Source organism: Dryas octopetala, chromosome 6, assembly GCF_963921425.1.
Source record: "Dryas octopetala chromosome 6, drDryOcto1.1, whole genome shotgun sequence".
Lineage (NCBI taxonomy): Eukaryota > Viridiplantae > Streptophyta > Magnoliopsida > Rosales > Rosaceae > Dryas > Dryas octopetala.
The window spans coordinates 14,095,112-14,108,392 of record NC_141371.1 but is presented as its reverse complement, the minus strand read 5'-3'; the positions used below and the strand labels follow the sequence as shown (position 1 = coordinate 14,108,392).

Genomic DNA, 13,281 nt, shown 5'->3' with positions numbered 1-13,281 from the left:
TAACTTTCGTATTTAAATTCCATTATGATTACATTTATCCAAACAAGAGAATTTACAAATTCTAGAATTTTAAATCGCGTCATTTTTAATTCTGTCATTTGTGAATTCTTTAGTAGTTTCAAATTACTTCATCCAAACACACCACTAATTTATCGTTCATGGCCATATGAATCATGATGTCATTTGAGGTAAAGAAAAACCGAAATTTGAAACGGTGCGTTTGATAGATTGGAGTGGAAATGAAGTGGTCAAACTGGTCAAGTCACGCAACGGTCCCTCTTCTCCTCTCATTCTCGTTGGAGCAAAACCCTAAAAAATCCAGTTGCAATGGTGTGTGCCCTTGTACGTATAGAGAAGTGAAGCTCACCAAATTTTAATTGAGATAGTGGGATGGTTCAAAATGAATATAATTCCAGCTAGAGCTACAGAAGCATCAAATTTTGTACGAGGCTGGTGGGTTCGTTATGCTGCTCCCTAGTAAGTTTCAATTGCCACTACTTGCTTTTCATTGCTTTCTTTGGTTATGTTTGATTTATACTGTTAAATCCTGCATTTAATAATCTGAAATTGTAGAAATGTGGGAGTTTCAGTTACCCATTTGTGTTTTTTCGTAGTGCACCACATTTTAGAAGATCATTATCATCAAAATCGTCGTTAGTTTCTGGAAAAGATAAAGTTCAAGAACAAGAACAAGAACGCTCTTTTACAGTGTCTTATCTCGTTAATTCATGTGGATTCTCCTCAGAAAAAGCTCTCTCCGTGTCCAAGAAAATAAGCTTTGGAACCCCAGAAAGACCAGATTCTGTCCTTGATCTTCTTCGAAACCATGGTTTCTCTGATTCCCAAATCTCCAAAGTTGTTTATAAACTACCCAAGCTGCTCTTAGCCGATCCTAAGAGAACCCTTTTGCCCAAACTTGAATTTTTGGGGTCTATAGGCCTTTCAGGCACAAGGCTCGCCGAGGCCATCTGTAGCAATGTTGTTTTCTTGACAGCAAGCTTAGAGAACACTATCATCCCTGGTTATAATTTCTTCAAAAGAGAACTTCTCAATGATGAAAAAGTTGTAAACTTTATAAAACGCTCATCGTGGTCAATTTTTAGTAATACTGTGCAAAGCAACGTTGCTCAAAATCTCTCAGTCTTGAGAGAACTTCATGTGCCAGCACCTGCTGTCTCTGTATTGGTGAGCTGTCACCCTGGTGTTTTGTGCCAAAGACCTGAGAACTTTAACAAAGATGTGGAGAAGGTCATGAGTATGGGATTTAACCCTTCGACATTAGCATTTGTCAACGGACTCCAAGTGATTTCGAAAATGACTGAATCGACATGGGCACACAAGATGGAGGTTTATAGGAGCTGGGGTTGGAGTGAAGATGAGATCTTATTGGCTTTTAAAAAGAAACCCACTTTCATGTATTTGTCAGAAAAGAATATTGTGAGTAAGATGGATTTTCTTGTAAACAAGATGGGTTGTCAGCCTACAGATCTGGCCCGAGCTCCTGAAGTTCTAACTCTGAGTTTGGAGCATAGGATCATTCCAAGGTGCTCTGTAATTAGAGTCCTGTTGGTGAAGGGCTTGCTGAAGAAGAGGTTTGCCTTATCTTCATTGTTAATTGTCATTGAGAGTTCCTTCATGAATAAGTTTGTCACAAAATATCAAGAAAGTGTGCCTCAACTTTTGGATATCTTTCTGGGGAAATTAAGTCTTCAGGAATTTGGCTTTCAATTTGAGGGAAAATGAGGGCCGAAAAATTATAGCTTCAGCACAAGTGTATACACTTTTCCTTGTTTCTTTCCTGCCAATTTAAGTACCTGGAGAAACTCCACAGTTTTGTTTCATTGTCTGCTTTGAGTTTATGTGTGTGTGTGTGTTGTAAGTTGCAAGAGTAGATGATTTGGGTTTTTAGTACCATCCAAATTCCATTGTTGATCTGCTTCAGCAGATTTGATTTCTCTTTATTTCTCTCTGTTTATTTCAGTCTATGATCTGGGTTTTAGGTTTTATATAGGAATCTGGTTTATATGGGTTTTCATTTGGGTTCCCACTTTTGTTCAGAAAAGTGATGGATTGCACGAGTATCTTCTGATTTTCTGTTGGTTTTTATTTTTTTTAATATGTTCTCTGTTTGATATCTTCTTCTTTTTTATGGGTTGTCGTTATTTGCATACCTAAGTTTATGATTGCATCTTACTCCATAATTATGTCATGATGGCTCTAATGGTCAATTTGAGCTTAGAGAAATGATCTGCTCCATATATTTGCTTGGTATGAGACCTTTATATTCTTAAATCATTCATTTGATTTATTGGTTGATTTAAGTTGATATTAATGGAAAAGTAAGGAGGGATGGAGGGGGTTGGAGACAGAAAATTAAGAAGAATGTTCTTTTGTTAAAAAAAAAAAAAGAAAAAAAAAAAGGTAAAGTACTCTTCTTTCTTTAATAAATGTGTAGTCTAATTTAGTCAGTTAGTTTAAACCTTGTCAATTAACTTTCAAAGCCTCTTCTCACCAGAATGACAATTCAGTTTCCTGCTGAAAGAAAGGGTTATTGCAGAAAATATGTTTGTCGAAATGACAGAAAGAAATCTTTTGTTTTTATTTTTGTTACGCCTGCTATATGGCTAAACACCACATTATTCCTTATGTACTGACTTTTCTTCCGTACTTTGTGGTTGTAGATATTCCTAATTTATGCTCTCTGCCTTGAAATGCATAGGGTGGTTGGTTGTCTTTTTTTTCCTTAAATTATTGGTTAACTTAGGTTGCTATAAATAGAAAAATAAATTTCCCCAAACTTAGGTGAACTTGGGATGAGTCTAATTAGTTTGGGTTTTGTATGTAAACAATGAATGAATTAGTATGGGCTTTGAAGGGTAAGAATACCACTGCTGTGTTTGAAAGGACTTACCACTGGTGTTTTCTTTAGTGGTTCAACCAAGGGTATGATGAAGGCTAATATTTCCAAGCTGCATGTATGTGGTAAAAATAAAGATATCATGCATGCACTTAAAGAAGTGAAAAATAAAGATGAAGCTAAGTTTCTTACCTTGATGAGGATTCTTTATACAAGAAGTGATTCTGCAGAAATTGTCTTTTATATATATATTTCAGCATTCACTTGTGCTCTAGAAGAATCACTTGGAATTAAGTTGGAACTATAGGCTTTTGTAGCATAGCATATAATGCTCCTCTCGAGCTATTTGTATTAAGATTTTGGAAAGCCTGCTTGAGCTTAACTTACATGACCATGTCTTGTATCATTAATATACAGCTCTTGAACATTCTCTTAGAAAAGCAAAGGTGAGGTAACAGAATTGGCATATATGGTATAGTTTTTGGATATTATTTCGAATTTCTTTAGATGACTTTGATTCTCCAATTGAAGTTCTTTTTCCCGCTTTCACCTTTGATTGCGAAGGGATATAAGATGTTCCACAATACAGTCTTTATAATTAATTCTGTCCTAGTCCTACATATGCAAATCAAGCACACTAGGTAACTCACACAATTGGCCATTTATATTTAGTATCTTCTAAATTAATTAAGCCACCATATATGCTAATGCTAGCTCAAAAATGTCACTCATTTCCCAAGTGTTGTTGGGTGATGAAATTTTGGACCCCTTCGATTCCTTTCTATGGTCAAAATTTTGAAATCTAACTAATAAGTGGTCACAGCGAGGAATGTGCTTCCCATATTCCTTCTTTGCCTTTTTTTTTTTTTTTTTTTTTTTTTTTTTCTTGAAAACCAATGTATACGATTGAATCAAAGTGGAGATTTAGTAAATACAGTAATTACAATATGAATGACTATAAGTATTTATGTACTTTAGCAAAGCTATGTAAACAAACCAAAATCTATGCAGTTAAATCTCATAATGAGAATTACCTTTGGAACCACTATGTCTGCCACATGTCTGTTATCATTCTTACAGTTGGACAGTTGTATCTTGTTTGATGAGTTTCATCCTTACAGATAAGTTGTTTTACCAGGAAAGTGCAGCAAATTAAGTAAGGCCTAAATAAAAGCAAGTACAACAAACTCAAAATTCATATAGGTTGAAAGACATTAGACCATTTATAACCATTTCATCCATGTAATATTTGTGCGTCTCCAAACATGCCCAAATGGCCAAATGTATACATTAATGTGTTTGTTTACTTATATTAATCATTGGAATAAACAAAGTTTGCTGTTGTCATTGGTCAACTTAAATGTGAAGATTTTTACACACCACATACATATAAGATATAAGACCGAAAGACAAATTTGTAATAAATTAATGTAATTTCAAATAAAGGGTAGAATACCTCACTGCTTCTCAACAACCAATGGTTTTCTCAAATTCTCCTCAGGCTTTACTTTAGATATTAGAATTGCTATTAAATTTGAAGATTGTCCGGTTCTGATTGGTCCTCCTCCCAAGGTCCTTCACTTCTTCCATTGTTGCTTTGTAAATGATAATAGTTTGTTGATACTTTGTTTGGTTTCAAAAAATGTAACAGAACTAAATGATAGAAAGTGAAAGAAAAAGATTCAACATACATTTAGTGAGCATTCAGAAAATGACATAACCTTAAAATTTTAGTTTCAAAAAGAAAAACAAAGGATAAGGAACATTTTTTGTAATAAGAAAAACAAAGGGAAAAAAAAAATGAAAGGAAACATTGAAACAACCTTTATTCTTGCATCCACATATTTCGTCACCAACCAAGTAGAGCACCATTAGCCCGGATGTGCATAAAACCAAAGAAATAATGCATGAACATGAACAGTGCAATATAAAACTAATTGCAACTATATATAATTTTTAATGAATGACAATATAAATACTACTTTGAAATCCGAAAAATTGTATAATTTCAAAAGTCTGTACAATAACTAAATCAAAAGTCTTGTGCAAGTGTGCAACAAATCCACAGTTAAGACTCTAAGCTATAGGCTATATTGGCTATACATGACTCAAACCAAGTTGACTTCTCACATGAAGTTCCTAAACGCGAAAAATTGTTCAACTAAAAGTAGACACAGGTTTAAAGCGGTGCTCCAGGAATATTCCATCGATGAAATAGAGGACTTGGGACACATCAATTTTCCTGCAGAAGGCCAATAAAAAAACCTATGAAAAATGCTAGCCACTATCAAATACTATCACAAACAAACAAATATTTTGAACTTAGACATTATAACTACTATAAGGAAAGGAAAGCCAACAGAGAAACAAAAGGCAAGAAAAAATAGAGGAAAACACAGGGAAAGAACCAAACAGGTGGTGGTATCAATGAAAAAATTGTCATACATTAGTAAAAAGGCCAAAATACATCATACAACACTATAGAAGTACATTTTATCTAACTTTAATGTTTGCCCTTATTTTTTATTTTCACGAAAAGTATATTAGGCACAACCACACAACAAAAAGAAAGAAATGGTTTTGCCAAGTTTTGCTAGCATCCTCCAGTCATAAGCATAACATGACTTGGACCACTACTACCTCCAATTAAACAATTTGGGAGCCAACCCCATATCACTAAAATGGTAGAACATTTTGTTCCCACTCATATAAAATAATCCACCCTTTTCTTGGTCTCCTTCATCCTTCTTCCAAATACAAAATCAAACAATTTAGTTCATTAGGTTCAAATGCATCAATGACTTACATTTTTCAGTTTGGTGCATGACATCGGTCATCTTCATCTCATAGTTCTTTATGTGGTGCTTCTTGCTTTTCTCTTCAATTTTGGCTGCCCTTTTCTTCAGGTAAGTCGATCTCTTGGTTCGTTATTTTCTTCTACTGCTCAACCTTCGATACGTTATGGAACTTCCCGAGCATTATTCCAGCACTGGGAAATCTGGCCACACAACCGACTCATTGTTGTTTAGGTCATAAACAATGATAAAATCATTCACATCGCATAAGGTGTTAGCCTATTCACTTCTCTCAACACGTGAATAAGGTCAACCAAGACTAGGAATAAGGCTGAACTTGTATGGATAAAGAATAATAGTGCCAAGAAAAAATCGCTTAAAAAATAGGAGTGGAAACTTGTTGATTAAAAATAAAGAGTTTATCATCTTGTGCAATGTGAATGGTTTTGTTATTGTGTATGCCCCTGATAACAACGAGCCAATTATGTGGTCAGACCACCCAGCATGGAAGAAATTCTTGCGAGGTTCCAAGAGGTACAAAATTTGAGCGATCAGTCCAAGGTGTCGAGTGCCTAGCTCAATAAAGTGGACTGCGATCGACACCTTCACCGAGCCCTCTGTACTCCACAGAGCGCTCCACAGATTGCAATTGTGTGTCAAAAATTACCGCCGTAAGACAATGACAATTATTATTATTATGTTATAGTAATTATTTAAATTACAAAAACACTATAAATTTGCAGTGACAATTTGACCATTTTAAAAAAAAAATACATATTGAGCGCTCGGCGCAAAAAACACGGAACAAATCATAACATAGATTTTATTTGTATAAAGTGAAACTATTCACCATTCAAACTTTTTAGATGAATTTATTATTATTAAGTAGTGTAAAATAGACTTTTTAGAGTTACTTTGATAATATTTGAATTTTTTGAAAAAAAAAAAAAATGTTGACATTGAAAACTATGCGTTTGGAATGTATTGGAAGGGAAATGAAGTGGTCAAACTGGTCCAATCTAGGGATGGCAAAATTTCTTACCCCCGAAAATCCCCATGAGGACCTGCCCCGATTAAGCGGGTATGGTCATACCGTTCCCGCCTCGCCTCGTATACCCATTTAATAAAAATATTATATTATATAATTATATTTTAATTTATTATCTTAATTTTTGTTGCATGTCTTTAAAATTTAATAGTGTTCTCTTTATGATTTAGTATTATTGTAATATAATATGATAAATTTTAATGTATTTCATCTATTATATTATATATTTATAGTAATTTAGTATATTATTAATAAAAAAATTATTTAAAAAATAATAATAAGGGCTCCGAATACCTCTGATGGAGACCCGATTACCCGACGGGACGAGTATGGTATTGACAAACCCTCCCCGAACCCCCCGTTGCCGTCCCTTGTCCAGTCACGAAAGGGTCCCTCTTCTCCTTTCACTGACTCACTCTCGTTGGAGCAAAACCCTAAAAAATCCAGTTGCACTGGTGTGGTGTGTGCCCTTGTACGTATAGAGAAGTGAAGCTCACCAAATTTTAATTGGGACAGTGGGATATTTCAAAAAAGCCTGCCTGAGCTTGACATGACCATGTCTTGTATCATTAATATGCAGCTGGGAAGATGACTAAGGTTACTTCAATTGGAGCATCAAACCCATCTAAAGAAATTCGAAAGAATATCCAAAAAACTATATCATATATTGCCAATTCTGTTACCTCACCTTTGCTTTTCTAATGTTCAAGAGCTGTAAGCCTTGGCGAAGATTGTATTGTATTGTAGAACATCTTATAGTAATTAATTCACACTAGTAAGAAAGAAGAGCCAAGAATATCCCAATGATCACGATCCCAATCTTTATAACAAATTCTGTCCTAGTCCTACATATGCAAATCAAACACACTAGGTAACTCACAATTAGCCATATATAATAAGTATCTAAATTAATTAAGCCACCATATATGCTAATGCTAGCTCAAAAATGTCACTCATTTCCCAAGTGTAAGTGTTGTTGGGTGATTAAATTTTGGACCCCTTCAATTCCTTTTTATGATCAACATTAAGTGTACTGTGTCCTTAATACCCCAAACTGATTGAAGGAGACCCCAGAAATCCATGTGCTTGTTTCTGACCTTCCAAGCTTAAAAAGAGGAGGCGGTGGAGTTTGATGATGCATGGCAGGGTGCTCCAGATAAGTGGGCACAGCTAGGAATGTGGAAGAAGAAGATTGATCACGAGGATAAGAATAAAAAGGGGAAATTTTGAAATCTAACTATCATGTAGTACTTGAGTTTTCATCGAGAAGTAATTGAGCTCCCATCGAAAAATGTTCGAACTTTCTCACAAGCATTACTTGATAAGGTTTGAATACTACTCCAAGGGCGATTCGAGCAGTTTGTGCATATTTGCTTAATTTGTTGGTCGTGAATAATACACTTTTTTGATGTACTGAACCTGAAGGTATGCATGATACACTTTTCTTTTTAATTATTATCTTGATGCCTTTAAACTTAAACAAGAAGAAAATATGTTTAGAAAGAACTTAATATTCACTGTAGCCCATTCATGGTTTAAGCTCACTAACCACTAATTTGGGTTTGTGTGACCAGGCTCAAAGGAGATTTGTTTTTTGGTTTCCATTCTTGATGTTTTTCCTTTTAAAAAATGGCAATAAAATCTTTTCTTTTTCTTTTTCTTTTTTTATTAATGAATTTATTTGTAGTTTTGGTGTGGGAGCTGTATATTATTCTTTTACATGAAGTGTAGATTGAAAAGTAAGGATAAGGAATTAGGAAAGGCAATGAATCAAAAGCAAACGAAATTTCATATTCATTCATTCAATCATAACACCTCCTTCATTACAACTCAACTCTAGTAACTCTAGATCCCCTAAAAGTAACTGCTACCAAAAGTGACATTTACAATCAATTGTCAAAGCGCAGCCCATGTAACCAAAAGTGGCCCAGCCCAAAACATCTATCAAAACCTCTAAGGCCCAATTTCCCAACCGAACCCAACACAGAAAGTAAGTAACTGATAAAGCATTCATCTCATCCTATTAACAACTAATTAACTTTCTCTGTTGATTAACCAACTTACCAACCCCTAAACAAGTGTTTACTCGTTAAACAAATCAAATGATGGATTTGATTTCAATTCATTTCAGCGGTTGAAGCCTCTTCCCCCTTCTTCTCTTCCTTGTCTTTCTTGTCCTCCTCAGACTCGGGTAACTCACTCTCCAACTTCCTCTTCGACTCGTTAAACACACGACTCAACTTCCACTCCGACTCGGAATCTGACTCGGTCTCCGACTCGCCAAACAGACTCTCCATCTTCCGCTTCCACTCTGATTCAGACTCAAACTCAGACTCGCCCTCCTCGCCAAACAGACGCTCCAACCCCCAATCCGACTCGGAATCTGACTCGCCAAACAGAGTCTCCCACTCCCGCTTCGACGCCGAAAACTGACCCTCCCACTTCCACTTCGACTCCGAGTCAGACGAGTCAGACTCGCCCTCCTCCACCTCCTTCCACTTCCACTTCGACTCAGACACCGACTCGCCTTCCTCCTCCTCGGCAAAGAGACGACGAAGATCCTCGAGAATCTCCAGGTGATGAATCTCGCGGAGAATCTCGCGAACTCGACGCTGCTCGATGAACTCTGTCAAGTGTTGCTCGGTAAACACCACGGTCTCGTTGGCATAGCTGAGAGGACTGTCGGTCCAGAACGCCGTGAATTCTCGCTCGGTGAATCGGACGCCATTGTCGATCAAGAACACCCTGAATCGTTGCTCAACAAGGCCATTAGTCTCCAAGAAAGCCATGAATGCGTCCTCAACAGGATCAAGTGCTGCAGCATTCGCATTCGCATTCTCATTCTCATTGTCGCTATCGCTTTCTTGTTGAGTATTTTGTAGGTTCTCGCTTCCATGGCCAAAGCCACCATCCGGCGGCGGCGGTGGTGCCATTGAAATGTAAGGACTCACGGGCTGTTTGGTTACTGAGAAAATTGAGAGGGAAAGAGATTGTCCGATTTCATTTGATTGATTCAGGTAACGAATTGTCTGACCCCACCCCTGTATATATAGTCCAAAACTCCAAGAATTTGTGTCGCCCGCCAAAAGTTTGTTATAAGTTTGCTGAGCTGGCTGTCTTCTAGAATATTGTTAGTTACTAGTAGTCTAGTACTAAACCAAACTCCAAACCATGGATTCCATTCCTTCACAATTTTACTTCTCAATCTTTTATAAACCATTTACTCATTTTTATTTACTGCAAACAATCAACAATTTTTGGAATTGCACATTGTAAGAGATACGCACTTAATTAATATATTGCATAATTTATTGGCCAAGCAGAGAACTGATCTGCTACATAGAAGATCCATCATGTGGCCTATGTATGCTCTCTGTCTCTGCCTATTGGAATGCATAGGTTGGTTCGTTGTCTTTCTTTCTTTTTTCTTAAATTGTTGGTTAAATTAGGTTGCTATGAATGGAAAAATGAATTTGCACAAACTTTGGTTAACTTAGGAAGAGTCTAATTAGTTTGGGTTTTGCAATGCCTCCTGGAGTTATCTGAAAAACACCCTTCACCTTTGGTTTTCAATTGTATTGTATTGTATTGTATTGTAGAACATCTTATTATTAATTAAATCGAGCTCTCCCAGTCCTACACATGAAAATGAAGCCCACTAGCTAGCTCAAACAATTAACCAGATATATATAATTAGTATCCAAAGTAACAAAAATGTAACTCATTTCCTAAGTGTAAGTGTTGTTGTGGGAGCTGTATACTGAAGTACATTGAAAAGTAAGGACAAGGAATTAGGAAAGGCAATGAATCAAACGCAAAGGAAAATTCATATGAGTGAGGCTATGCAATCCATCCTCAGCTGCTAAGTTGACCACCTTAACATATTTTGTCCAATTTTTTTCTTATTTTACCCTTTATTACAAAAACATGATGAAATTACCCAGATCCATTCGGTGGTTATCTACCGAAACATCCACTAATGTTCGGCAGATAAGTGTCGAATAAACACAAACATTTCAGCAGATAACTGTCGAATACCTTTTTCATTTCCATTTGGTGGTTATCCACCGAATAATCCACCAATGTTCAGTAAATAACTGTCAAATAATTATAAATATTTCGGTAGATAACTGTCGAATAACCAGACGAACAAAATTAAAATTTTTTGTTTTAAGGGTAAAATTAAAATTTTAAAATAAAATGGTCAATTCAGCAGTTTAGAGTGGTCAAAATAGCACTAGCAAATTCATATTCATATTCATTGATAATCCCTCCCTTCATTACAAGTCTAGACTCTAAAAGTAACTAATACCAAAAGTGGCAGCCCATACAATCAATACTCACAGCCCAGCCCATGTAACCAAGACCGGCCCAACCCAAAACAACTAATTAACTCTCATTTCTTGATTAACCAAAACAAGAGACCCCTAAACCAACAAGTCTTCCAACAAATCAAATCAGTGAATGAACCCTCCGACTCGCCAAACAGACGCGCCAACTCCGACTCGCCCTCCACCTCCTCGTCGGCAAATAGAGGATGAGGAGCTCGAAACCGACGCTGCAAGTTGTGGTGCGCCATTTCCACAGCGGTGGAGAAGTCCAGCAAGTGTTGCTCAGTAAACCCGACGCTCTCGTCAGCATTGCTCAGAGGATTGTCGGTCCAGAACGCCGCGAATTCTTGCTCCGTGAATGCGATGCCATTGACGCTCAAGAAGGCTCTGAATCGCTCCTCAACAGTACCGAGTTCAGCATTCGCATTCTCAATCTCACCATCGATTGCTTCAGAGCTTAGGAGGAGGTTCTCGTTTCCATGGTGAAAGCCACCATCCGGTGGCGGTGGCGGTGGTGCCATTGAAGTGAAAGGACTCAGTGGCTGTTTGGTTACTGAGAAAATTGAGAGAGAAAGAGAGAGAGGAAATTGTCCGATTTCATTTGATTGATTCAGGTACTCTCACTGTCCCCCTATATATATTTATCTCCAAAACTCCAACGAATTGGTGTAGCCCGCCAAAAGTTTGTTACAAGCTGGCTGGCTTTTAGAAGATTGTTAGTTACAACGGTGGTCTCACTAACTATGCATTGGATTCACAATCTCAGTCCTCTGCTGTTATTTACTTTTGACTCTTTTTTTCTAAAAACCATTTACTGATTTTTATTTATTGCAAACAATCAACATATATTGGATAATTTATTGGCCAAGATTGTATTGTTGAAACAAACATACTGTTGCTTGCTATTACTGAAGATTCAATCAAATTGCCTTTTGCTTAAGAGATATTATATTTGTTGCTGCTGTTTGAAATTGACTTGTATTTTCTCATGCATTAGAAACTCACACTTTCTTTAAGGGTAGACAGACATTTTTCTTTTCAATAATTAATTATTAGGAGAGAAGATGAAATCAATTCATGGAACTAGAAATTCTAACCGGCTAGCAAAAACTATATCTGTGAACTTCAGAATAGGACACACTTTTACATTTTCGTTATATATTTGTTGCATGGACATAGAGGATTATGTTACCAAAACAATGGAAACAAGTGTTCCAGACACAAGGAACCAATGGTTTCATTTTTGACAGATGATAAATTTTAGAATGATTGTTACTGCAGAGCAGCGTCGATAGAAGTTCATGCTCAATCAATATTGTAGCTTCAGGTAACAAACGAAATGGACAGAGCTTATTCAGTCAATCTGTTAGTGTCATTCCATGTCTTCTCATTTGTAATTGTTGCTGATGAGATATTTCTACTTAATATCTTCATTTTTTTCTGGGTCATCATTATTTGCACACGTAAAGTTTATGATTGCATCTTATAATTACTCCCTAATTAGGATGGTTCTAATGGTCAGTTTGAGCTTCGAGAACTGATCTGCTCCATAGAATTCCTTGGTCTCAGACCTAAAGTTTATGATTGCATCTTACTCCCTAATTATGACCGACTTTCATTCTGTTCTTTGTGGTTGTAAATATTCCTTATGTATGCTCTCTGCATTTGGAAGGAATAGGTTGGCTGGTTGCCTTTCTTTCTTTTTTCCCAAATTTTAAGTTAAATTAGGTTGCTAAGATTAGTTTGGGTTTTGCACGTAAACAATGAATAAATTAGTATATATGGGCTTTGAAGGATAAAAATACAAACTAAGTAATAGGATTTTTGGTTCAACCAAATTGTGTTTTCTTTAGTGGTTCAACCAAGGGAGTGAGAAGGCTACATAATATGATTTCCAAGTTGCATGTATGTGGTGAAAATAAAGATTTCATGCATGCACTTAAAGATGTGAAAATATAGATGAAGAAGGTAAGTTTCTTACCTTGATGAGGATTCTTTATAAAACAAGTGATTCTGCAGAATTTCCTTTTATATATATATTTCAGCATTCACTTGTGCTCTAGAAGAATCACTTGGAATTAAGTTGGAACCATAGGCTTTTGTAGCATATGCTCCTCCTCTTGAGCTGTTCTATTAAGATTTTGGAAACCCTGCTTGAGCTTGACATGCATAACAATGTCTTCTATAATAAATGTCACCCATTTCCCAATTGTAAGTGTTGTTGGGTGGTGAAATTTTGGACCCCTTCAA

The 13,281-nt window shown here is 36.3% G+C and overlaps 1 protein-coding gene across 1 annotated transcript; it reads left to right on the top strand.

Moving 5' to 3' along the window:
• The first annotated feature begins 276 nt into the window (after positions 1-276).
• LOC147282633 (transcription termination factor MTERF15, mitochondrial-like) lies at positions 277-2,025 on the top strand. The gene is made up of 2 exons (XM_086248604.1): positions 277-477; positions 615-2,025. The coding sequence occupies exons 1-2, from the start codon at positions 401-403 to the stop codon at positions 1,741-1,743; spliced, it is 1,206 nt and encodes a 401-aa protein (XP_086104730.1). The 5' UTR covers positions 277-400; the 3' UTR covers positions 1,744-2,025.
• The last annotated feature ends 11,256 nt before the right edge of the window (positions 2,026-13,281 follow it).